This window comes from Numida meleagris, chromosome 1 (assembly GCF_002078875.1).
Source record: "Numida meleagris isolate 19003 breed g44 Domestic line chromosome 1, NumMel1.0, whole genome shotgun sequence".
In the NCBI taxonomy this organism is placed as follows: Eukaryota; Metazoa; Chordata; class Aves; order Galliformes; family Numididae; genus Numida; species Numida meleagris.
Window position 1 is genome coordinate 98998275 of NC_034409.1, and position 27198 is coordinate 99025472.

Consider the following 27198-nt stretch of genomic DNA (forward strand, 5'->3'; position numbering starts at 1 on the left):
ATAGAATTAGCTAGGTTGGAAAAGACCTACAAGATCATCCAGTCCAACCATCCACCTACCACCAATAACCCCACTAAACCATGTATCTCAACGCTATATCTAAATGTTTCTTGAACACCTCCAAGGATGGTGACTCAACCACCTCCCTGGGCAGCCCATTCCAGCGCCTGACCACTCTTTCAGAAAAGTAGTATTTCCTAATGTCCAGCCTAAATCTCCCCTGGCGCAACTTAAGGCCATTCCCCCTCGTCCTGTCACTAGTTACAAGAGAGAAGAGGCTGACCCCCAGCTCACTACAACCTCCCTTCAGGTAGTTATAGAGAACGATGAGGTCTCCCCTGAGCCTCCTCTTCTCCAGACTGAGCAATCCCAGCTCCCTCAGCCGCTCCTCATAAGGCCTGTGCTCCAGACCCCTCACCAGCTTCGTCACCCTCCTCTGAACATGCTCCAGGGCCTCAATGTCTTTCTTGGAGTAAGGGGCCCCAAACTGGACACAGTACTTGAGGTGGGGCTTCACCAGGGCTGAGTACAGAGGGACAATGACTTCCCTACTCCTACTGGCAGCACTGATGTTGCCAGGAGAAGTTTGAGTTACTTTTCCACAAAACATATTGCCTCATAACTTGTTTTTGTAGAAATCAGTGTTACCTGTGGAGTAAAGTAATGAGGGAAGAACCTGCTCATAATTTTTCATGCTAATTAATTTTTTTACTGCCTTTTTAGGAATTATGCATTATCGTTTCTTGGATTTATTCTTCAAGCTAATAGCTTTTAAACGTTTGCTACAGATCTGAATAATTTTGTACTCCATCGAAATGAGTCCATCTACTTACTCAGATATTTATTACTGTGTTTTGAGGAAGAAAAAATTGTTTTGTGGGTCAGATCATTTAGTTTTATCAATGAAGGGAAATCATTTACCTAGAATCAGTAATAATTTTAAGCTTGTAGATAGGAAACAGCAATGCATTTTTATAATTTAAGACAGCAACTGCTAATTTTTATCCCCTTTTATTGTCCTTGTTCAAAAAGGGGAAATGTTTGTGTTTTCAGGTTGCAGAAATACATTTCAAAAAATGCACGGGCAGCATGAGGTTCAGGGTATGTCCACCCTCCCTCCTCCAGATTATTTCCCTCTACTTACAAAAACATCTTCATGGCAGGGATGCTATGCTTCTATATTTTCAACACTGTAGTACAGTTAGAGGTCAAGCAGGGGAAAAAAGGATGCTCAAATTTTATTGCAATGGTAGTGCATCTTTTGTATTCTTTATATCTATGCTTTCTTTTGGAGGGGGAGAAGTAATATCCAGGATGTCCACCAAGTCTTTTATGTCCAGTAATCATAACTGAATTGTCACTAGATGTTGGTGTCATGTTGTTGCATTCATCCTCCTCTTATGTCCATTAGTTCATATTGCTTTTTCAGTTTCTACAATATGAAGTATATCTAATAGTGATATGGTACCAAAAATAAATCCAAATTGCTTCATGTAGTCATGTTTTAATATGTTATATAACTGAAAGATATCATGAAGGAAATATCATGAAAAATAAATCATCTGCTACTGAGAAAAAAATCTTTTCAAAACGATAGTTTTTCATTTGCAGTCACTCTCCGTGATTCTAAAATAACCTTACATGTGGAGCAAGTACTATTTCAGCTTTAGAGGGCCAATTTACAGAAATTTTCTAGGCCTCTGAGATTGTCTTGCAAGGATGATAAGTCTTCAGAGAAAAGAGTGATAAATTACAGCAGACAAAATAATCAGGCCTTTGACTTTTTAATAAAATGTTTCATAGTCCCACTAGATCCCTCATTTGTCACAGTTCTCTGTATTCTTTTGATCTTGGAAGAAATAAATCATCAGCTTATCACATTGCTTTTCCTCATTCAGAATTGCATCAGCATGCATTGCACATACAAGTAAGCAAGCACAAGAGGAATCCTCAGTCATGAAGCCTACAATGCAGCGTTTTCCTACCCAGCACTTTGGTGGTGCCAGTGCACTTTGGTCGTAGCACAGACTTTGCTCTCATTAAGCTCAATAAACTTCGAGTAGGCAACTGCATTTTCATCTCTTGTCATCAAATGTATGTTTCTTAAAACAAACAAACAAACAAACAAACAAAACCCAAGCTGTTGCGATAGATTTTTAAATGAATAGCCTAGAGTCCATTATACACTAAATTCACAATGTGCTCCATACTTTCTCTAGAGTAGATAGTTAAAAATTGCCAAAAACAGCGAAAAGTGAAATCAGTACAGTTTTGAAAGCTACTGCTTGCGGTTCTTACAGCTCACTTCTAAAATTATACAGTGTGCTCAGAAATGTGTTTAGTTATGACTGAAGCTCTTGAGAACAGGAAAGATAAAATCAGAGGATAAAAATCACCTTAATGGGTATCTTGATCAAGTGACTCTTTAACACTGTAGTTATAAGAGTGTTAGGTATAAATGAAATGAATTTTTTTTCTGTGTAGTTTGGATCTTTTGTGCTGCCTTGAATGCAAAAACCTAATTGGAGACAACCCTATGAATCAGCTATTCTTCACTGATTATGTGAGCTTTCCCACTGTCATGGTCAAGATTTTTATGTGATTTTCTTGGGTGTAACTTAATGAGTAATAATAAAAACTATAATTTTCAGTAAGGTTTATGGTTATAACAAGTTTGAGTGAATTTGTGTCAGTTGCAGTTATGTATATTTCAAATCCCTCTTCTGTAAAAGTTCCTTCAAATATGACAAGAATTTTCAGTGCAGAAGAATTTAGGAAAACACTTTAAGGCGTTAGGAAGCTTTCTTAGTAAAATACTCAGTACTCTAGTCCTTAACATAGTTGCAGTTAAAAAAAAATTAAAAAAAAATCACAAGAACTGTGACTCACAAAGCAAATACTAAGAAATTCTAGAAGGTCTGTTTTATTCTGATTGTTTTATAATCTTAGTTCATGAGAGAGAAATAGAGGAAGAACCATTTTCCCATTTTATTTTGGTTGAAAAATGAGCTCTTGGAGCAATTAAATACACCTATATTTAATGCACATTTGCTTATTGTTGTAGCACAAGTGAAATGCATCAGAACTTTAGTTGAATCTAGATGTTCATAAAGTCAGTGATAGGACAAGAGGGAAAGGTTTTAAATTAAAAGAGGGAAGAAATAAATTAGATGTTAGGAGGAGATTCTTCACTCAGAGCGCAGTGCGGGGCTGGCTCAGGCTGCCCAGGGAAGCTGTGGTGCCCCATCCCTGGAGGCACTCAAGGCCAGGTTGGATGGGGCCCTGGGCATCCTGAGCTGGAGGGGGGCAGCCCTGCCCAGGGCAGCAGGTTGGAATGGGATGACCTTTACAGTACCTTGCAGCCCAAGCCATTCTGTGATTCAATACTTTAAGTATGCCATTCTGTAATACTGTCTCTGTATCAACATGTAGTCTTCAAATCAGGAAGTTCTTAGTTTAGATCTACTGGAAAATTAAAGGTAAAAATCTACTTAGTTTTTGAGTTGAACTTTGCTTTATGAAAGGGTGCTGCAACTTCTGGTATTCTGTAGGAAGTATTTGCCTTGTAAGTCAAAAGATTCAGGGAAGTGGTCTGTGGAGATGGTGCTCTTGTAAATTTTAAATGCTCCAGGTTCCTTACTTTGTATCACATTTGCAACCAGTCAGCCATTTTTATGTCAGAAAAATGCTTAGTGAAGTTTACATTTTGATCAGTATATTTCTGTTACTGTTCTCTAATTCAAATTCAGAGAAAATAAGAAGAGAATTACTATGTGCCATTTAAAAACAAAGAAAAGCCACTTGTGTCTACGTAGTTCTCATAACAGCTTTAAAGCCGCACAGTTCTACTGATGAGAAATTTGAACAGCTTTAGCATATAAATTCTAGGGTATCTAGAATTTCAAACAATCATAACTTCCATTTGTTTAACTGCTGTCACCTTAAGCCATAAAATGTCGACTGAAACCAGGAACTATTTTACTGTTTTCCAATATTCTTTATAGTTGTAGGGCTCAATCTTACACAGTACAGTAAGCTTTAAGTATGAATTCATTACTTGAAATTAACTCTGAAAACTTAATGAAAAAACTGGTTATAATCACAAATGATATATCACATCATTACAATTGCCAGTCGTAAATTATTCCACAGCATTTTAATATGCTTTTGACTGTTTCTTCTTAGAAATTCTTCTAGCTCAACTTGTAATGTTTTACAGTAAAAGCCCCAGGGAACACAGAACTCATTTTCACACAAAGATTTCATGTAGGTTTTGCAGGCTGCTTCTGCATCAATTCAATGCCTTTTTTCATAGAAGGGATGAGAGATTTTCCTTTGGCTGAGATGATATCTGGAGTCATTTAGGCAGTCAGCTGAGAGAGGCTGGAAATTTCTCATTTTTTAAGATGGTTGGACTGAAATGTCCATTTGGAAAATGTTGCATCTCTTCCTTGACTATAGAAGTCATCTGGACCATGAACTTGGACTGGAAGTGTTTCAGATGACTGTTTAGGAAAAGAACATCAGAAAAGATGTGCATCTTTCATGATTTCATTTCTCTTAGTGATGAGAGCTTTCTGTTCAGTGTGAGCTTCACTAACTATTTATGACTTATATCCACCAACTTAAATGAAGGAAGCGGTTAATATATTATAGTGCAATTTATAACTGTAACATAAATATAATTCCACAGATTTGAAAATAGAGATTGTTAAAAGACCAGTTCGGTACTTTCACACTAAAATTCTGCATTTTGCCAGTGTCATGCGTTTGCCATACACCTTTGATGTCTTGAATTTAGAATATCCTGTATGCTTCACATTCCACCAATTGTCAAATTGTAAAATTTGATCATATCAGTATCAAAACTATATTGTGTAATTTCTGTGAACGTTTCTTGTTAAATTCCTTCTTTCAGTAAGGTGGTTTGTAATGAGGTATGTATCGGAATACTGGAATTGTGGAGCATAGCTATTGTTTAAGGGCAGTTGTCACACACCGAATAAATCTCATTTTATTTTATAAAATTATTCTTTGCCTTCATTAGTTTACAAGAACCTGCCTTGTAGTTTCAATAAAAATGTTTGAAACCTTCTCTTAAATCATTTAAGAAAACATGTAAAAATAGACCCCCAAAATATAATATATAATGAAAGTCAGCTCCGTTTGTCACTTAATAGCAAATGATTTGTTTTAAAAATAAACATGCACTGCTGACATGTTGATTATGGAGTACTTATGTAAATTTTTTGATTGCTGGTTTTTCTAAAAATACAAAAAATATCCCACATCAGTCCTCCACAAAACTGGGGAAGAGTCCAGCTTTAATATTCATGAGCAGTTACTGTATGCAGAAGGCTCTTAGCAGATACTTCCCTGCTTTACGCTTCTGTTTTATTCACTGTGCACTTGAACTGAATTAAAAACTAAGACTACAGACTATACTTGCAAGTGTAGTAATTCAAACTGTGTATAGTGCTTCCTAACTATGGTTTGCAATAGTAAATCCAAAGCTCTTACCTTGTCTACTGAACTTTAAGGAAGAACTGAAGGCATGACAATGGTGAAGAAAAACAGTTTTATTAAAGAGGTTATACTTTGTCATGATAATAAGGTGTTCATTTCTCTTTCCTTTAGCAACTTAAACTGGAATTTGAGTATAAGGGAAGGAAAGCCAAAGCACTGGAATTCTTTAGGAAGCAACTGATATCTGAGCAAGATGCTGTTATCAAATTGTCTTATTTTTTCCTGACATAAAACCAGTGGTGAGTGGCTGCTGCTTCAGCCTCCATGAACAGATGGGTATCGTGGTATGCCAGCACCTTTCTGATATGGTGGTCAAGGCATTGGTATTGGCAAGTGAATAGCATTGAGACAACTCAGGCTGATAAAGATTTTATCTGGAAGAGCTGTCTGCTGTCTGATGGAGAGAAACATGTGGTTTAGATGTGCAAATCTAGTATATGCATTTCCTGTAGCTGGATGTGGGCTGCTTAGCAGTGTAGTGGCATTACCATGAGTAGGCCTTCCACACTTGGCACTGTGCAAAACAGATAAATGAGATATATCATACTTTGTTCAGTACTTTGGATACTTTTCAGACTTCCAGGACTTTTTATAACTTCAGAGTAAGAAGATAGAATAAAAAGGGGGGTTTAACAGAGCATTTTTGCAGGGGATGCCCTGTCTGGTTTGCCAGACCCCTTGACCTGTCATGACTGTATTTTTAGAAAACATTTCCAAATACTGTACATTTATTAAACATTTTGGTTTAAAAACAGAAGCCTGGGATTTTTAGGGAACTTTAAATCTACTCTGGAAAAGATCTATTAGACTGGGATAAAAGCTTTCCTCAGTGAATCAATAGTAGCATCTTAAAGTCATTCAGGTATTCAGCAAGGAGGTGTATAGAGTAAACCAGGTATGTGGATCAGTTAAAGATAGAATTAATGCTAGAGTCAATCAGTTACACAGCTAGAAAAATATGAACAATATCTAGTAGAATTTCTGTTTTTCCTTTCCTGTTTCATAAATAAGTGTAGACATCTACCCTTACATGCATGCTCAGACATATTTTATATCTGTATGAATTTTACAAGAGTTCATTGGAGACTGTGTGGATGAAGTGGGTTGTTAAGTATGATTTTTTTGCTGTCAGTGCTGTGTGATTGGTTGCTTAATTCATATGTTCTTTCCTAAATCATAAAACTGAAGCTTTGTAAGTGAGAAACAGTAATGCACCAGCATCATACATTTAAAATGGTTGCTCACTGCTGTAAAAATGTCATTAATGAAACTGGAAGATTTAAGTAGGTGATTGTGTTAATATATACTGGAGCTGTAACCATGATCTTCTACAGAGCAGTCAAATTCACAATACCATTGTTTCAAAGCATAAGTAATTTTAATAACTTCTTCCCATTACTCTGAATTTTAAAGCAATTGAGCCTGTTTGTGTAGATAAGTCGTGGAAAGTGAGTTGAAGCACTGACAGAAACAATGCTCAGAGAGTAGTCTGCCCTTGTCTTTTTTTCTAGGCAAACATAACCTAAGCGTACGGTATGCAAATCTGTACTGCAGTAAATTAATAATTTTGTTATAAACATATTTCAGCTACCTGTATTTGTCATTAAAATTATTGGAAATGCACCCCAGGGAAGATGCCTCATTAGCACTGCATTAATTTGAGCCATTTGGGGAACTAGTTCATTATATTCTGCTTGTCTGTCTTTTCTGATCCCCTTTGTGCAAAAGTTAAGTGCCTCCCTCTGTATTTCAAAAGAGGATTTCATATTCCAAAATATGCTGCACTGTGAGTTGCATATCAGGATTCTACCATGTAGAGTTTGTATAATGAGACTGAACAATGTCAGAACGTAGTGTGGAAATTTTAAACTGTATCTGTGCTTTCTAGAAATCAGAAGTAGCTTTTGGACCCCATGATGGGTCATGGAGGGAACAGCTCTTCTCTGGATTCTCTGTGTACAGACCAAAGAGTGCTGATGAGGACAGAATGAGTATCTAGTCATGAAGATAGTCATGGTGGTAACCAGCTGTGGTGCTACATGTAAAACTACTTGATAGTCTTTTCTGGAATTCTAGAGTGCCTCACCACACCAAGGCAGGTTAATGGCGAAGGCCATAGCTGGTTGCAAAGTGAGCAATTGGTGATACCTGGAATCTATACTGGACTATGACAATTTGCAGCTAGCGACTCAAATCGCCATGCCTAAGGCAGAGGAAATCTGTGATAAATTATAGGTTCAGGGCTTACAATAATTTGTGGTACTGAAGGCCTCTGATAATGCACACTCGTAGCTAGTCGTCTTTTTTCCAACAACAAAAATACCTTTTAAATTTATATCTTTGAAAATTTGCTTTGTTGCTGTTCTGTCTAGCTCAGTGCAGTGTTGCAGCTTACATGAGGTGTGTTAACTCCTGAGGAATATGGCAGTTTTCTGTTGCACAGTGTCATTGCTCTGTCATTATTATCAAATGTCTGTATATTTCAGCGCTGCAAACGTATAAAAGCTGGTGTTGCTGGGAGAGTGAATCTAAGTTAAAAAGGCTGAGGTTCTCATTGCTAAAATTTTATTCACTTTTTACATTATTTGAAATAGTCATTATAGAAAATTGTAAATGAGGTGACAGTAATTCATGCCTTTCTCTGCTGATTTTCCTAGGCCAACATCAGAAAGATCGAAGAACAGAATACAGTTGGAAGCCAACAACATATTTGTGGTAAGAAGAAAAAAGCATGAATTGGGTGCTGCTGCTGTTTGGTTACTACTGACGTCTCATAGAATGAATGCTGGCAACAGGCTAATGTCAGTCTTGACTAAGGAAAGTTTTGATGGATTAGAGGTGTTCGTGAATCTGTTGATAATCATCTCCAGATACTTAATGAGCTCAGAACATCTCAAAGGTGTTAGCAGTTGTTTTCAAGAATTTGCAAAGGACAAGTAAGATATGAAATGACTGAAGAGGGGAAATATTTTGCCTGTTTTTTTTTTAAAGCAGACAACTGTTGTGTTATGAACATTTCTCTTGAACTTCCAGAAAAGTACCTAAGGAAATAACTACAAAATTGAGCTGTAATCTGTAGAAGGTACTGAGAGGAATAACTCTTATATGAAAACTCTGAAAACAGCAACAAAACAAGAGTACCTGCCAAGTACTGTAAGCTCAGCATGATTTTTGATGTTTTTGTGATCTTTCTCTGTAAACAAGCACGGTTTATTTAAATCTCATGCAAGATGAGAAGAAATATGTAGAATACTCATCTGGTGTACTCACTGTCGGAAAGAATGTATTGAGTGCAGCTCTGTAAAGATCTTTAGTTCTGTTTTTACATTATGTTAATTAGTGATCTGTATGAAGCGACTTGCTACAGTTTCAGATCATACTGAGTGGGAGCAGTGTGATGTGGTACATTTTCAGCTTCTTCATAGCAAGGATGCTCTTGTTCTCAAGCTGAACTAGACTGAAATGGTCTCATTGCTGCTGCATCTAAGCCCAAGAAATGTATGATCAGTAAAAACTACAAAATCACAATAGCCTCAAATCAAGATATATTTTTATATGAGATGGAGAAAGTATAGAATAAATTGTTGAAGACATCTGATATGATCTGCTCTAAGAAGAGAACCCCGTGAGATGCTTTGAAATAAGAAATGTCCATAGCTAAGTTGTTGTATAACTTGCAAAATAATTGGTAGACTTATCCCAGAGCAGGGGTGTCTGGTCACTGAAGAGCAGTTACTGTGTAGACTGTACTTGAATGCCCTGCTGACATGGAGAAATGAGAATGCAAATGAATTTACAAGTGTCTTTCCCCTGTAAGTAGAAGATTTAAAGGAGTCCTAGCTATTCTTAGTTTAATAGCTAGGGCCTTTGACTTCTTCATGAATCATGAAAGTAGCCGTAGCATGGCAGTGATGATGGTGCTGAGCATTAATTTGTGTGTTTCCCTTCATCCTGTTTTCAGGGTGAGTGCAAAGCTGCAGTCTTACACTGGGAAACAGTAAGAAGAAAAGGTCCTGTCACAAGCCAGGATCATAGTATGAAATCTGATACAGAGGCTTTGCTTTGCCTTGCACTGGTCACAGCTTGGAGCTGACTGCATTCTTTAAACTAGCATTCCTGTCAGTCAAAGCCCAGTGTAGTGTAGGCTAGTCTGTGCTTTGAATATTGCTTTGAGTACAAATAATACCTCAGTCTCATTTGAACATTTCTAAAATAAGTCAGAACATAACATGAATAGGGATTTTGGAACATGTACCTTTTCTCAAGCTGTTATTTTTTTTTAATTCCAAGTGGCAAACAACATGAAGTCTTGCTCTTAATCATTATGGTGCATTTCTTCTCTTCATCGACTCTTACATTAACACATTCTGTCACAACAGATCTTGTGTTTTTCAGTGAGCATGATGAGCTGTAGAAAACACTCCTGTCAAATTGCCTTGAAATATGGGCCAGAACTAATGTAATGAGGTACCTTGTTACACAGTCAGTGCAAAGACATTAATAATTATTCTAAAAGGCAGTATATCTGTACACTTTGTGTCTCTACAAATGCATCAAATAGATGTTTCTGGCTTCTGTCAGGAAAAAATTACCAAGAATATGTATATCAAAGACAATTGTATTTGTTCCTGCACCATTCTGCTTTTCAGAGGAAAGTAGAGAAAGATTGGGCCTGATTATCTTGCATAAAGCAATTCCAGCAGTGAAACTGTTCTGATCAGTTTTAGTTGGTACAAATTATAGCCTTTTGTTTCTAATTCTGAGATGAGTTAATGAGTTCATTTAATATGATAGGGTCTTGTGTGCCTTGCTACTATAACGGTACCTCTCATATGTATATCTTAGTGTTGATAGTGAGTGTTTAAAACATATTAGCATCACGTTTATGTTATTTTGCATAGGGAGAGTTTTTCTTTATGATTAGTCACCAGACTACTTTGTGTGAAATTCCCTGAATGCTGAGGAGAGCAGTTATAATTGTTGTGATGTGATGTGCAGAAGGAAGGAACTGTAAAGTTTAATCCAAATGGAATCATCACAGATGCAGAATCTGCAGAATTTTAGTCTCTGCAGAATTTTAGTCTCTACTATAGCATATGTCTGTATGTAACCATCTACAGTCTTTAACTGCCTTAAGTTGAAGGCAGGGGATACCTGGGTTGTTATTAGCTACTCTTGTTTGATTTCAGGTACGGTTTGCCTGAAATACATGATATGTGGTGACTTTCTGTATTTAATTTCTATTCATATATTCTACTTTGAATAGTCTGTTTTGAACACACTAGATCTACTTTTGAATATGTAAAACAAATTGAAATAACTGGACAAAAATAGAAAATCAGAACATAAATAGTTATAATTCTGCAGATGAAATATTGCATGTTGTTGAGAGAAATTAGCATCTTGGCTTTATAAGTTTGAAGTCTGCTCAGTTCATTAAAAACACATAATGCTTGAATAAACAGAATACATTATTATAGGTCTTTGGAATTTGGAGGTGCTTTTGTATTCAATGTCAAGTTTCAGTTTTGAAGTTCGCTTAAATATTTCTTACTATGGGAAAATACTTATTAGGCATCATTAATGGGAGTATTGATTTGCAATACAAAATTCAACAGTTACTTGCACTGAAACAGTGTTAATTACTGTTATCCAGCAGATAATAAAAACAGCCGAAGATACTAATGGTATTATTTTATACTCAACGATCAGACTTGGAAGATACAGTTAACCAGAAACAAAAGACTAAATGATTTATTTAGTCTGACTCTCCTGATTTTTGGCTATAAAAATGGCCAGAAAGCTATAAAGACTGGAAAACTTTGTACTCTGCAATAATGACTAGACTTATTTATTTTCCATGCTCTCTGTGTTCATTATACATTGCTAATGTTAAACATGGCACTTTTCAGGTCATACCTATATAGTTTTCTGGACAATCAACTGCAATTTACAGTGGAAGAGTTTCTAGTACCTCAGGTGCTGACTTGACTTTTTTTCTTTGTAGCTTCATGCATAGAGGGAGCATAGGAAATACTCTGCCTTCTGATGCAGCTGTTAGAGGGAATAATATACCAAAGCCAAGCAAAGATGAAGAAGAAAGATAGAAAGGTGAGAGGGATGGGGTGAAACAGGAATTTAAAAGATCAAAAGAAGGAATAAAACGTAGCAGAAGGAAAAGATGCTAACTGGGTTGTCAGTGAAAAGAAGAATGCTTAGTAGGAGCTCTTAAAAATAATGTAGTATTTCTGAAAAGGAAAAATTTCAGAATATTGTCTGTTGCTGGAGTTGTTTTGTCATTGTGTTCAAGACATCACTGTGCTAAGAAGTTTCCTAAAAAAGGTAAAGAATGACATGATGATGACAGTCTTGAAACCAGTGCTTAAATGTGTGATGTTTTGTACATAAATTTTTAAGTTAGGCATTTTTTGATTGTTCTAATCCTGCAGGGGAAAAAAAAAAAAGCCACACACACACAAAAAAAAAAACCACAAAAAAAAACAAAACACCTCAATAGAAGAACAAGTATTAGTTTTTCTGGAAATAATTTTAAGAGTCAAGAGATTTGTAAACAGCTTTTTTCTCAGGGGTAATTGATAAATCCTCTAAGGTAAATTGATCAGTTTGCCTCCGGACTAGTTGCTACATGTACACAACGTAGCTGAGTTTTGTCCGTCAAAGTTATCAAATTGTGTCCTTCAGGCTAAATTTTTTATCTTTACACCCACATGACTGAAAGAGAAGTCAGAAAAAAAAGGTCTCATTCAAGGAGGCAGACAAAATGATATGTGGCTACGAACGTAAACCACTTTATGAAATATATATGTACATATCAATGCACGTACATGTGCTTGTATGTATATGTATATATGTAGAGATAGATCTATGTATGTGTAAAGGGAGAATATAGAAATGTGAGAGATAATGCCTTCTAGCTGTTCACTTAATACATCCAGATGATCAGCTTCATTGTCACTTTAGAGGATGCAAAGATAATTTGTTATTGTAGTATATAGCTAATGTAAACAAAATTTAAGAATCTTGGGATTAGTGACTCTTGGAATGTCAGCAACCATTCCATTAGGCTGAAGTTCTCAGTTCTTAGTTAACAGCTAAATAAGCACACCATTTAAAAACATCATTTTGCAGAAACTAGACCTTACTAGAAATTGTGTTTTTCCTTTAGATTAATCGTCACAGGATTCTATCATATCTCTCACTAATTAGAATTATGGGAAATCAACATTTTAGGTGATAAATTATAATTATCCTTATAGAATATGGTGTTCTATTTTCAAAATGTTCTTATTGCTGCTTTTTCCATCTTTTCACAAACATCTAATTACCAGACCTATTGTCTTTTGTAATCAGAAAATCTAATTTCACTGAAAGGCTTCTAATTCCATGCTGTGAAATTATTATTTATTTTCTTCATTCCTTATCTTTACTTGCTGTAGGAGATGAGAGTTTGCTTACTTCTCTGATCAGATAAATGGAAGAATCACTTAAAGGCTGTCTGAATTTTCGTAAAATAGATATTATTATAAGCATTTTTTCTCCTTGTCACTGTCTCATCTGTATGATTTATAGCTCTTTGGTAAAAAGATTTTTATTTTGAGAATTGTTGTATCAAAATGTGATTGAATGTAAATGTCAGGAGTAGTCTCAGAGATAGCACTACTTTTAAAAAGTTTTGTTTATTCCATACATTGAGCTATAAAACATGTGTTGCTGTGTTGGAATGTCTCTGCATTTCTCACGTGATAGTATTCACATGGAAATGTTATGAAGCTGAATCCGTTATAGCAGCTGTGGTTTCTGTGGAGTAATGCAGATAGCAGATCAAACTGGCCAGTATTTCTTGGCCGTGATTTTGTGAGATAAGTAATTTAGTTTGGCCTTCTGTGAAAAATATTCCAAAAATAGATTGGGATTTTTGGAATGGTTTTTAATGGTAATACCTGCAGAATGAGTTTTAAGGTGTGCTTCCTCTAGCTGCTTCCTCCTGAATCCTTTCTTTCTTAGTTCTCCACTTGTCATCCTGGAGACTGCACGATGGATAATCACCTCAAAATGTTTAGTACGATGGCAATTTTAGACCTTCAGGGTCTTTCACAAAGCAGTTCCAACAGCATCCCTCAGACATATCATCTTCCTGGTTTGTTTTTTGTTTGTTTGTTCCTTTTGTTTTACTTTTTGAGCTGTCTTCTCTGTTTCTTGTCTTCTGGATAGTCAAAGTAACTGTACCATTTATTAAAATGGCTGGTAATGCAGGAAGAAGGTGCTGCATAGGTTTTATTTTAATTATGCTGGACCTACATCATATGTTTAAAAAACAAACAAAAACAAAAAAACAATCTGAATTTGATACCAATCACAAGGTACATAATATACTTCTAAGAATAGAGCATATCTTCATTTTTCCTTCAGTTAAAACAAGGAGGCTTATTGCTTTTTTCAGTTCTTTTGGTTTTGTTGTATTTGCATAGAGAAGTTCTATTTTGTTATTTCTGTATCATTGAATCTGTTCTTGAAGAATGTGCAGTGTTGTCCTTCGGTGGAAAAATTGACCTCTAATTAATGAAGATCACACAGAAATTCAAGTGTTGATTAGCTGAATGTCATGGAGGTCACTGAATAATTTCAGATGGTCAAGAGAGTCTTCCATACACTTAATAGACATCATGACCCTGTTTTAGTTAAAATGAAAGTTTGAGCAAGAGAGCAAAGATCATAGCTTTCTCATCTAGTTACATGAACCACTGTGAAACACGGAGGCGTGTCCCCTGAAGTGGATAGGCGTTACCTTAAAGGAATTGTTAATCTTATTTAACAGCAGAAGTAGTATCCACTGTGTCTTTGAACAATCTTCTAATTTATTTTACAGGTCTAGTATTTCACCAATGTAATTATAGTATGAATAGATATATGAATCTAATGAGAACAGGATGACTTTGTAAAACATGACCTTTTCTTAAAAATTAAATTCCAGATTAATTTTATAGAAGCAGAGGGTTGCCGATGCCAGTTATTGCCATTGAGCTGATGCCCTGTTAGTTGGCCATGGCCAAATAATTAGTCATTGACTGGATGTGTAGTTTAATCTTTTTAGTTAATAAGGGACTGATCACTGCCTGGGAGGAGAAATCTGGAAATAATAATTACTTCTAAAATCCTGTAGTGCTCTAAAGTCTGATGTGTCTGCTAGGCTGAAATAAGTTAGAACTGTTATTTAGAAAAATATTAAAAACACTTCCCTTTTTTTATGTTGCAGAGGTAGTTTTTTGTCTTTAGGCTTTGTACTTTATTTAGTGATTTATATCCTTTTACAGGAGTAAATTTCCAATTAAGATGAGATGTTGGAATGTGTGCACTTATGTTCAGAAGTGTATATATTGTTATAATACAACTTCTGTATTAAGTATAGATGTATATCTATACTTACAGTACAGATGTATATCTGTTGTACAGATACTAAAGGAAAAGCTTCAACCGAAAAGCAGTTCTAAGTGACAGGTAACCAGCAGGCCACTTTTTGAAGGCTGTTTTGACTTTGAGAACAAGAGGCCCCAGTAGAGAAGCTGGCCTCAGCTAAGACTCCTGAAAGAGAACAAGGATGTTACCAATTGAGCATTTCATGGTCAGTGCTTTCTAATCAAGCAGCTACTACAGAAAGCAGGGTGCTCTGTGAGCAGTGAAAGGTGAGCAGTGCCGAGATAGCTCTCAGGGTACTAAGAGAGTCTTCTTCACCCTGAGCAACCCTCCTGAGACCTACACTTGCACTGCCATGGGCCCAGGAGCCCACTGCAGCTCAGTTCTGGCCCATCAGCTCCTGATCCACTGACACTGTTGGTGGGTCTGCATGAAGCCCTGTCACAGCTGGGCCTGTTGCCTGCCTATGGACATTGTTGATCCTGACCTGTGAACTCTGCCCAGCTTGATGTTATATCTTCTTTGTTGCTATTGACCTGCCTGGGAATCGCTGGGCTGTCTCGAACCCTGGTCTGATTCTGACTTCCCCGCTTGACCTCGGAGCTGTCTCATCACATGAGAATGAACTCAGCTGGTGATAAGGACTTCAAGCAGTTCTACATTCCCCGCCCCCATCCTGCTCCTTTGATGTGAGGATGGGCCCTGGGTGGTGATGCCTGTTCTCTGACAGCACCAGGATCCTCCTTGGCTGCTGCTTTCCCCTCTACTTATGTTACAGCTTGTCCCTTCCTGTGCCGCTGAAAAAGTAATCATACCTGTGATTAATATCTATCAGTGACATCATGTAAAGCTGAGATTGACTAGATAATGGTATATGAAATGCTGAATTGAGGTACAGATATAGAAGAACTGGGAGGAGACTGCCTGAAGAAATAGCAGTACAACTATGGAAAAAAGGAAGGTCTAGAAAGGAGGGAAAAACAAGAATGTGGTATGGAAATCAGTCAGTAAAGAACAGAGGGGGTACCCTGCTAACTGTTGGAGTGTAGTGGCTTACGGTGACCTAGAGGTGCAGAGGGTGACCTAGAGCTCTGAGCCCACCTGGAGAAAGTCCTCTCAGTCAAAGCACAGGACTGTCAATCAGATCATTCTGTTTTCAGAAGGCTTGGTGTGGAAGCCTGGAACAAAAGGGAATTGTCCTCCACTGTAAATGGAAATAATTTGTAGATCAGTAGTTGGTTGGTCATAGGTTTTAAGAGTAATAGTAAATTTGTAATTATGTGTGATAGGATGCACAGTGATGCAATTGCAAATGTAGCTACGTGTTTACTACTTAAGTTTTAGGTTGTTTATTTATCTGATAGTTTTGAAATGACTTAATTTAAGTAATGAATGTCATAGTCATCTTAATTGATCTTCTTGTGCCTCAAGACTAAAGAAGAAAAATCAGAACCCAAGGTAACATTCTCAGACGTCTTCTGGAGAGGTACTGGTGGCTGTGTCTTACAGTATAGCATACAGAAGGTGGTCAGCTATCATATTTCTTCCCAGCTTCCATTGGTAATTGAGAGCTTCCTGGAGGAGGGAAAGAGAGCAGTTTCTTTTTTTTCATATCAGGTTTTTTTCACACTGATTTCAAAGGAAGGGTTCAAATGCGACTCTGAATGTCGCATCCTTCATATAGTTAGTGTATTTTTCTATTAGGACTGTTTTCTAATTTTAGAGAGCGACTTAAACCTTCGGGATCTTGTACATCTCTTGAACTTCTTTAGTATTCCTTTGTCTTCTGTAGTTACCCAAAGCATTTTATGCTAAGATTTCTAGATCCTCTGAGGCATTGTACTTGGATAGTTTGCTCTGTGTGTGCACCTTCCATAGTTTAATAGCAAACAATATATAGTTTGATGTAAATAAATTTGTATAGCCTTTCTTTTGAGGGAAGAGAATAGAAAACTAAGCATGTTGCTCAGATTTTCAACTTAATATATGTATTGTCGTGGTATTTAATAGATGAAAGAATAAGTGCATGTGTCCTGTATGTATGTGTTCATACTTGGCTGCTATTCAGTGAGGTAGTGATTGCTGTGAGTGTCAAATTATCCATAAGGAATATTCCTCTTTAAATTTGTTGCTTAAATTATCATTTATGAGGAAAAAAATCATGAACAATTAGTTTGAATGAAATTCATAGATTTAAATTTTACTGTTAGCTCTTAGATAATTTTTTCAGTGGGTATTTTATATGTAATTTTTTTTCGTAGTGATGTTTGTGACAAGTAACAGACTGATTGATGTTCATTCAAATATACTTTTGCAAGAATTTACTCTTTAGAGTAAAGTAAAGAATTTACAGACTCTGTGAATGTTTTATTTTTTTAATGATTGTCACTGCCTATGGATATCAAATAATCACAGGTAAAATTAAGAAAATTATTTTATGTCTTGAGAGTTGGATTGCTGAGGAGTTGAAAAGTTCTCTGAATTTAAACAAAAAAGCATCATAAATGTTGAGTGGTGATGGTAAAGCATTTTTTACCTCTCAAAGAATGATATCAAAAGGAGAAATAAATTGCAATTTCTTGCCCTTTTATTCTCTGAATAATCTAATTTTATAACTGTCTTCTTTTCTCATGGCTTGTCCACACTAATAGTGTTGTTGAATTCTTGAAGTTTTTGACTAAGCCTTTTATTAATTACAACAATGAAGTCCAGCCAAGACATATTAGAAAGAAAAATAATTAAATGTTTGAAAACATAGAGTCTATATGTAATCTTCCCTGGTTGTTTAAAGATTGATCAATAATGTTTTCTCTGTTTACACAGTACAGATAAAATGAAGGTACATTAATGCAATGATTTCAAACCTAAGAAAACAGCAGTTTTATGTGGATTGTAATAGCCTCCCGAATGTAGAATATGTTGAAAGTAATTTGAGTTCACTGTATGTATCCTCCAGGTATAGCTGTTTAATGTTGCTTATATGCATAATTCCTATGTGTAAATATTAAAGAATTGTATTACATCTTTCAGAACATATTTTGAACTCTGACCTTTTCCTGTATTTTCTTTGTTGTATTTTGAGTGCTACAGTATTGTAGGTGTGGATAAAATTGAAAAAAGCAAAAATTAGGAAATATTTGCTTGCTTAATGTTGTTCTTAGAAATGTTGGCGTATATGTGTATTTTATTTTAGGAAATAAAATAATTTAAGTAGATTTATGCTTGAGAAAGTATTTAAAAATAATTAACACTTTCACTAGTGCATGAGTTGCAAATGTTTTCTATGCTACTTACTCATGATAGGAATAGCTAGTAGACTAAGACAATGGAGGTAGCATTTTTTTATTTACTTTAAAGAGGTATATCCCAACTTGAACTTATAGGAGTAGTAAATATAACAGGAAAGTTCTAATGTGTTCTTGTTAACTTTGCAGTATTTATGTATTAAATCTTATTCCTCTCTATTGATTCTCACTTCACTTACGGTCTGGGTAACAAATTCTTTGTTAAGACAATGAAGGGTGTTCTTCCAAGATCTGAATGATAAATCATCTGAAAATTGCAACAGCAGTTACTACTTTACTTTGTTTCAGCTCTCTGACAACATCAATTGCCCCAAATTAGAGCATAAAGTAAAACAGTGCTGACAGTATGTTTTTTGTAAGGAACTCATCAATCATTTTATATTTTTATTGTGCCCTTTATACTAGAAGTCTGACAGTATGATGTACGGAGGCCTCACTAAAATTCAAACGAGACCAAGTGCGGTTGAGAAATGTGTATGATCAGCTTAGTGAAGAGACTAACCAAGATTTAAAAGATTGAGCACCTCCCTATATTCAGCATTAAGATGCAGAAGGGCCCGAACAGGGAAAAACAGACACTGCTTCTTGGCCTTTCTTTCACATATTTTTTGTATGCTGAATGACAACTATGCCCTTGTGGGTAGGATGTAGTAATTATTATAAGCAAACTAACATCCTTTCCAAATAAATCATAGTCGATTTTTATTGATAACTTGAAACCTAGAAATGCTGCTTTAGTAATAGCCTTATGGCAGGAATAGTTCACCAAAGTGTTACATCAAGGGTAAAGACAGATTAGTGTGAACAGATATTGTTTGACAATTGAAGCCCTAATTCAGTATTGATCGCATTCTGCTCGGAAGAGTTCTGGTCTTTATACCCTGTTACTGGGATGCTCCAGTTGTGGCAGTTGTGGTGCATGTTTTCTTTGGTGAGGTTTTTCTTTTATTGTTGTTGTTTTTTTTTTTTGTTGTTTATTTTTTTGTTGCATGTTACCTTTCTTGAGTCATTTTGAGTCATTTTTTTTGTCATTTATCTAGTAATTGAAAAGTGCTCTCTGCTATAAATTATGACCATACATTTTTGGAGTGAGGAATATATCACCTAGACACCTAGATGCTTGAGGTTTCTTCATCTAGATTCTTCAAATTTCTTTTCTTTTTTTTTTCTTTTTGTCTCTTCTCTCTTGCAGTTGTTCTCCATCCAGTTGCTTTTTCTTTGATACTGATCTGTACCTCAGTACTATCCAAAAAGGCCACTACCAAAGTGACCTACGTCTACATTGATCAAGTGGATGATAATTTTTGTTTGTCTGCTTCAACTCAGGAGTAGAAAGAAGTTTTAATTTTGTTTTGAAACTTCAACTAAATGGCTTTACCATTTTATTTACAAGTATTTCAGGTTTTATTGCATATCTTATGAGCTTGTTTCCTTTTAATATCACATAAATGTTAACTTTCTACCCTTCTTTACAGTAGTGGTCCACCATGATATTCCCATGCTAGGATCTCATTTATTTTGATTGAGTTACTGAGGTATTTAAATTTCTGTCATTTACCTTCATATTTTGATCATTTTGCCTTGAATGGTTGTGGCATACTTCTACTTATCGAAGTAATTACCCTGCTCTTCTATAATAGTATTCTTACATTTTTTGCCTAGTGTAGGTTTATTCTTGGTCTTATTTTTCTTCTGCCTACGATTAGGTGTGTTTCAGCATCTGATGTGAGATGTAGTTTAAATTATTGGTCATCTTATGCGTCCCAAATGCGTCTGCATTTATCTGCCTCTTTAAAAAGCCAATGGCTACACTTCCCATAGAATCCTTTGCTCTGTCTCTTCCAAAATCCCTGAGGCTCCTGCAGTTAATACAATTGATATGTATTAAAATTCACTCATTTCATTCTCATTCATTTATGCCTCTTCCAAAAATGTCTGACTGGCAGAATCCAGGGGCTTGATAGCTTAATGCAGATTTTTGGGAAGATGTTTTATTACCTGTCCTGGCCATGCAGCAAATCTGACTGAGCAGCTAGAGATTTGATAGCGTTTGGCTAGTTTGCAAATGGCAATAATAAAACTAGTCAGAAGTAATAGAAGCCAAAAGAAATAAAACAAGGATGTCTTTAAGGATGGAAGAAAGTATAGGATAAGCCTACTAATTACTGATTTGCTTTTACAGTGTATGTTTTATGTGAGGAAAAAAAAAGGGGGATTTCTTGTGCAGTATATTGTGTAGGAGGAGTATTTTGTTTTATGTTTATGGAACTACTCTGTATGCCAGTACATTTGTGGTTTAAAAAAAGTTTCTTCAAGATTAGTTGATGCAATTTTGCTCCTAGAGGGTTAGCTAATGCTTAAGTATATGGAAATTATAGCAGTCAAAATGTATGATTACTGAGTCTTTGTAATAAGCAATAGAATCAAGGCTAAAATCTAATAGAATAGGAGAAGTGCAAATGTAGCACTGAGATTTTTCATCACATATAGTTCTTCTAGGTGAAAAAACACAATATATTGTTTTAATATTTTCCTCTAATCAACATGATACACTATTCATGCCTAACTCAGTATTGTAGACTGTTTTCCCCAGCTTAAAATAGCAAGAGTGCTGCTTCATGAATATCAAATATTATCTTTGTTTGATAGATTAGGATTTAATCAAACAGCTGAAGACTATTTCTTTAGTGCGAATGAAGGTAATTCCATTCTTTTATCTATCTAAATTGTGGAGGAATAATGGGATAACAGCATTAAACAATTACTTTTCCGTATGAGACTTGTGAGGAATCTGCTGATGGAACCTCAGAAAAGTGCATCAGTCTTAATTTGGAAATAAGAGCAATATCACTACTTTGTGTTGACATGCCCCATCAAGTGCCCAAAGTTGTTAACTACTCGTTTTAAATTGCTTAATCTTTTTCAGCCGTTGGTTCTTGTTGGACTTGTTCTTTGTTAAACTGAAATCCATTGTCTGAAATCCATTTTCTTTCTACAAAGGTGCTTCTATGTTGTTAGGTCTTAGTTTTGAATCTGGAGAATGAGAGTTCATTATGCACTATCTGTGAGGTTAAATTGCCTTATTTTTCTTACTATTCATACATCTGTATCTAAGTTCACTCAATGTTTTTTTACTTCTATAAGTAACTGCAGCTTGTCACTGAGAACTCACTGAATTACATGTTCATTTGAGCCTTAAGCAACAGGATTTTCTGGAAGATGATCCTCAATATTTTCCCTCACTCAGTTTCTGGCTTAGAGTAATTCAGAAGTGTTTAGGCTGATTTTATTTCTAATAGTTTCATAGTGAAAAGAAATAAAATTCTTCTGGTTATTGTCATTTAACAGCCCGTTTTGTCTTTCTCAGAAATCAGAAGGATTTTTTTTCCTTTAAGTTTCTTCCAAAGCTTTGATGAACCTTAGGCATTGTCACTGAATTCAAAGCACAACATTTGTGAGCTGGTCCCATGTTTTGTACCATGATTAAAAAGAACAAAACAGTAAATTCAGTATGTATTCACAGTGTCACAAAAATCTCTGTACTTAATTACAGGTGCTACATTCTTGTTTTTAATCCCTGGGGTACTATGGACAGTCCTGCTAAGTTAGCTGAATGTTCTGTTAGAGTTCTTTTACTTCTCTTTTTTCCAGGACTACAAACATCAGGAGCTGAAAGAGTTTACCATGAATGTGGGATTCTTGAGGCTTTAAGACTCTGAGGTGGTGAATTCTCCACATTTTTAACATGGACACCTGTCACTTCCTAGAATTTTGAAATAGTACATAAGGTACTAATTAAATATAAATGAAACTATGGTTTTTTTGTGTCTGTTGAACTGCAGAAATACCAATGGCTGATGTAAAGGCTTTGAAATCCCTAATTAGGAAACTGACAAACTGAGATAAATATATGTTGTGTTTCTCTGAGTAAGAGAAAAAATCCAAATTATCTTCAATTGCCTGATAGTCACCTGCTTCATTTCCCCTGGTTTCTCTTGCTGCTTTAAGGTTGCTGGTTAGCTGAATGGTTGTGGGCTGTGTGGGAGAAACACAGTTGCTTCAAATTCACTGCACTATTTTCTCTGCAAAATAACTCTTAAAAAATAACTTTTATAAATGCATGAACATCAGCTCACCTGAGAATATTCAAGCACACAATGTTGATATGAATTTGAAATTTCCATCACCATTATGACTGGGAGGAAATGACAAGGAAAGTAAAGTTTTCATTTTGGTATACCAAGTTACACAAGCAGAAAAATCCCTTCTTGAAGGTACTTGCCTTGGTTACACATGAGTGGAGTAAAAGGAGAGGATGTGTGTGATTCATTTGTCTTATTCTTTGTGTTGCTGTAGTTTCATACACTGATGCAGACATTTAGAAGAGGAGACTAGTATGTGGTTGTTATACTGTCATCTATTTGTAGGTGTTGCTGAGCTCTTGTTTAACTCTAACTGATTTAAAATATTACATATTTTATTTTGCTGTGATTTAAACTGCCTGGCAAATAATTTTGCAATTGCATCATTTAGATATTTCTAGAATCATCCAAAAACCTCACACTTGCTAAGGAAACAATAACAGCATAAATGTTGTGGTTTGGCATATATGCTGGAGTGAATTAAACCTATGTTAGTTTATTAGTATTCTCTCATGTATTTGTATTGTGAACTGAACTCTGAATGACACATTGAATGGACAATCTGGCAGTGTAAACAAATCTTGACAGGAGCAGCTTTAGTCATGCTGTGGTTTGCCTCTTTAGCCTTGTTGTTTGACTTTGATTAATCAGATCTGCTCTGGTGAATCTCAATTCCATCCTCAGAGGTAAAGCCCCTTGAAACACCACCCAATCTGTCTACCCAAACTGCGCAAACTACCTATTGCACAGGACAGGGATTGGTCTGTGCCACCTAAAGCAGGAAGCTCCTAGCTGTGGGATAGCAGTGGAGAGGATTGCATGTGACAGCTTAGCTGGGGGTTACCTGCTGGTGAGTTCAGGAATATGAAAGATCTTCTTGGGCATCCTGAGTTTTAACTGTGAGACTTCTTACAATTATCTGCTGATTATATAGATATTCCATGCTTGTTGCACCCCAGGATATGATTGGCCTTTCTGGCTGCCTTGCCACACTGTTGACTCATGTTCAACTTTCTGTTGACCAAGACCCCCCAAAACCCTGTCAGTGAGACTGCTCTGCAGTGGTTTCATGCCCCAGTCGGTATGTATAGACAGGATTGCCCCTTCCCAAGTGCAGAATCCAGCATTTGCTCTTGTAAAAATTCATGTAGTTGGTGATTGCTCAGCTCTCAGATTTCTCTAGATCTCTCTCCAAGGCCTCTCTGCCCTCAATGGGATCAACAACTCCAACCAATTTAGCATCATCAGGAGAATTGCCCAAAACACCTTCTAGTCCTACATTGAGGTCATTTATAAAAACACTGAAGAGAACTGTTCCTAAAATGGAACTCTGGGAATCCCGTTAGTGACTGGTTACCAGCTCGATATAACCCCATTTCCTATAACCTTTTGGCCCGACTCATCAGCCGATTGCTCACCCATCACATTATTGTCTAGCCATATGCTTGACATGTTGTTCAGAAGGATGTTGTGAGAAACAGTATCAAAAGCTTTACTGAAATCCTGAAAGATAACATTAATTGGTTTCCTTTGGTCAGCTAGATGTGTGACCTTGTCAAAAAAGGAAATTAAATAAATTAAAAAGGACCTTCCGCTCATGGACCTGTGCTGGCTGTGAGCAATTGAATTTCTAACCTAAACACCTCAGAAAACAACAAGCAGGCAACTCATGCAGGCGCTTCTAAGTACTGCAAAATTTAGGTTAGCGCCAATTGGACGCTACTCTTGCTACTCTTTTAGGACCAGGAGACCTTGAGAGGTCCCTTCCAATGTCATTCTTTCTGGAAATGTCAGCTCTGTCTTTCTGGAAATGCTCCCTGATTGTGTGGCATTGATGCACTCAGCACCCTTTGGCCACGTTCCCCCCCAAAGTTCTGCACAGACATTCACGGACAGAGCATTCATTCATAGAAGCAATTTATTGGCAACAGTGCCCTGATTGGAGCTCCCAGAGATAATGGATTCCAAGATTTTGGGTGGTCACTGCCTGAATGTTACAACTCTCTCTGTTGCAAGCCTCTGCGCAATGTCATCTTCAGTTGCATGGGATCTGACTCACTAGAATGTGGCTTGTCTGCAGAGAAAACACGCAGGAGCAATATCTGCTGCCTGTTGAGCAGTGTCTGCTGCATGTCCAGTATGCTCAGTCCTGAGGTACCGGCGCCCAGCAAGTGTCTGGGAAGGGCAGGTTCTCCACCATGCCCTCATTGAGCAGACCAAGGCCCATTAGCAGTGCCTCTTGCTTGGTCCCTGCACAGCAACAGCTGTGAGGGGGAATGTCAGGTCCTGTGTGAAATGGCCACCTGGACTGTGCCAGTCCATGAGAGGGTAAGGCAGGGTGAAAATGGATGGCTACACTGGCTACAACACCGCTGTCATTACCAGCTGCTGCGCTGGGGAAACCATCCAAAGGAGAATGTTGCTTCTCTTTACAGCAGGCTGTGGTAAAGGGCCTTCCCTCTTCTTCCCTCTGGTATCAGGTTATCATCTGCCACCAGCTGTGAGTCCCATAAAGAGAGCTCTCTGTGAGATGAGCTGTTCCAAAGCCACGCTGTGCCTCCGCTGAAGCTGGCTTCAGCCTACCCGATGCTCAGGAAGGTGTGCGAGTCATTGAGCTGCACTCCAAGTAGCATCTCAATGGAGAAGGTGTGCTTGGAGGCGGTGGTCACCTTGATCTTGCAGGAGCTGCAGGAGGGCAGCACCGTCAGGCGGCAGTCGCATGACTGAGGCAGACGCCTCCAAGCTGCTTTGACCTGGTCCTGGAACCAGCGGGTGGTTTTCTCGATGTGCAAGTAGGAGTCCTTGCACAAGGTTTCATAGGAGGCTGGGCTCCTGTTTCTCTCTGAACTTGTTCCAAAAGTGGTGGAGAAGGCAGAGCGTGTCCCCCAGCAGCTTCTCCCTTGTGCAGGTGCACTCCAGCTCCACACGCAGGCAGGACTTCCTCACTGCTGTCTCCTTGACATCACCCAGCTCCAGGTGGAAGGTGTGCTGGGGGGAGGCCTCAGGGGTACAAGCAGGCGGTATAGGACATTGTCTTCATGGGCACTCCATCCTTCGTAGACGCAGGCAACCCCAATGGCCACCTGCAGCCATGGCGTGAAGGTGTGGCAGGAGCATCCTCGGCAGGCCTGAAGAAGATCGTCCATCAGCTCTTCCACCACCTGGCACTTGTCTGCCATGTACAGCACTGGCCACTGGGTGCTATCAGCCCAAACTCTGCCCAGGTTGCACGTCTCATTGAAGTTGCTGCCTTCCTCTACCTCACTGTCCTTGTCTTCCTCCTTGCCTGGAGAGTTCTCCTGCTTGCTGCTGCTGTCTGGCTTACCCCTCTTCTTTCTGAGGAACCGCCAGAGTCAAAACAGCAGCAGAAGGAGCCTGGCGATGACCCAGAGCTGCCACTGCTGCAAGGCAGTGAAGAGCAGGGCTCCCTTGGCCACCCTGCTCTGCTCCCGGCTCCCCTGCTCCTCACTGTGCAGCGGCTGTGCCATGTCCGGACTCAGCTGCTGTGCACTCAGCTCCACACGCTCCTGTGTGTCCACAGCCATGTGGTTAAATCCCAGGTGAGGGTTCTGGATGATTCCCAGCAAAGCCAGGGCGATGAAGACCACCTGAGCCATGGCCCTTAGGAGCTGCGTGCTGCAATCACCAAAGAGCTATGGCACAACGCTGCTGTGCTGCCTGTTCTATAGTCTCCTGTGCTGCCTGTTCTATAGTCTCCTGACACACCTCTTTTTGTGGCTCGTCCTGCTGATGTCACAGGCACCACTGCCACATCACTGTGCTTCTCATCTCAGACCTCTCCTCTCTCTCTTTTCTGTAGCAGTCCATTCCTTCTTGTCTTTCCGCTTGCTCTCTGGTCCTCTTCCCTTTTGACTGTCCAAATTAGAGAGTATCCATCTTGTCAGGAATGGAGTCTGAGGAGGGAAGAAGAGACAGTTCAGTAGTCTAACTTAACTCATTAAAGGTAAGTTTTAAAGAAGTTAGTTAAATGTCTCGTGAGAGCATAGATCTTAGTTCTTGAAATATCTTAATCATACAGGCCCTTAATGGCGTGGCCACTGAAAAGATCTGGAGCTGTTTATTCTAGTTGTATGTGTATTTTTAGTTTGGCACGTTCACCATTAATTATGAGTTGTCATTTTTTTATGGCATACTTTCTAGCTTTTTAATTTAGAATCTGTCTTAACATACTTCTTTTACTGTTACTGGTTATTTCCAGTATCTGGTGACACAGCCAATGCACAGTACTGTTGTTGTACGATATGTGGAGTTGGGAAATTGCTTTACAGTAGGTGAGAAAGCTCTCTGCTTCTCTGAATGTTACATACTAAATATCTCTCTTTAAATCTTATGTGTGTCCAAGTACCTGGTTCTTACCTGTCCAAGTGTGTCATTTGGGAATGTACTGAGTGAATGAGGCATAGTAATATGTATAACAGACATTTGGTTAGTTGTGAAAACAGAATAGAACTATTATCTTCAGTTGGAAGCAACGGTGATACTCCAAGACTTGTTTCTGTGGCCACTGTGTATCAGAAAAAGCAAAAGAAATTTTTATCTCAAACTGCTGTGAAGGTAAAACTTGCTTAAGAATCCCCACAACTTATTCTTCCCATCATTTCACTTTACATACCTTTTTGTTTTCTACACTTATTTTTTCCTTGAAATCATATTAATTATGTTCAAGTCAAACATACTCTATGTAGTGTAGCACAGGAATTTCTAATTTTCTGCAATGTTTGTTTTTTAGAAGAATAAATACAAAACAACAACAAAAAAAAGGAATATAATCT

The 27198-nt window shown here is 37.5% G+C and overlaps 1 protein-coding gene and 1 long non-coding RNA gene across 2 annotated transcripts in view; one reads left to right on the forward strand and one right to left on the reverse strand.

The window, feature by feature from the left end:
* Positions 74-25584, reverse strand: LOC110399640. The gene is given in 4 exon segments (XM_021398725.1): positions 74-470; positions 472-548; positions 23792-23956; positions 25372-25584. Coding segments are annotated over 4 exon segments (852 nt in total).
* The window catches only part of LOC110401962, a 51353-nt gene continuing 50314 nt past the window's right edge, over positions 26160-27198 (forward strand). Inside the window, exon 1 of the long non-coding RNA XR_002440717.1 lies at positions 26160-26369. This is a non-coding gene — a long non-coding RNA (uncharacterized LOC110401962). The remainder of the gene's footprint in view (positions 26370-27198) is intronic.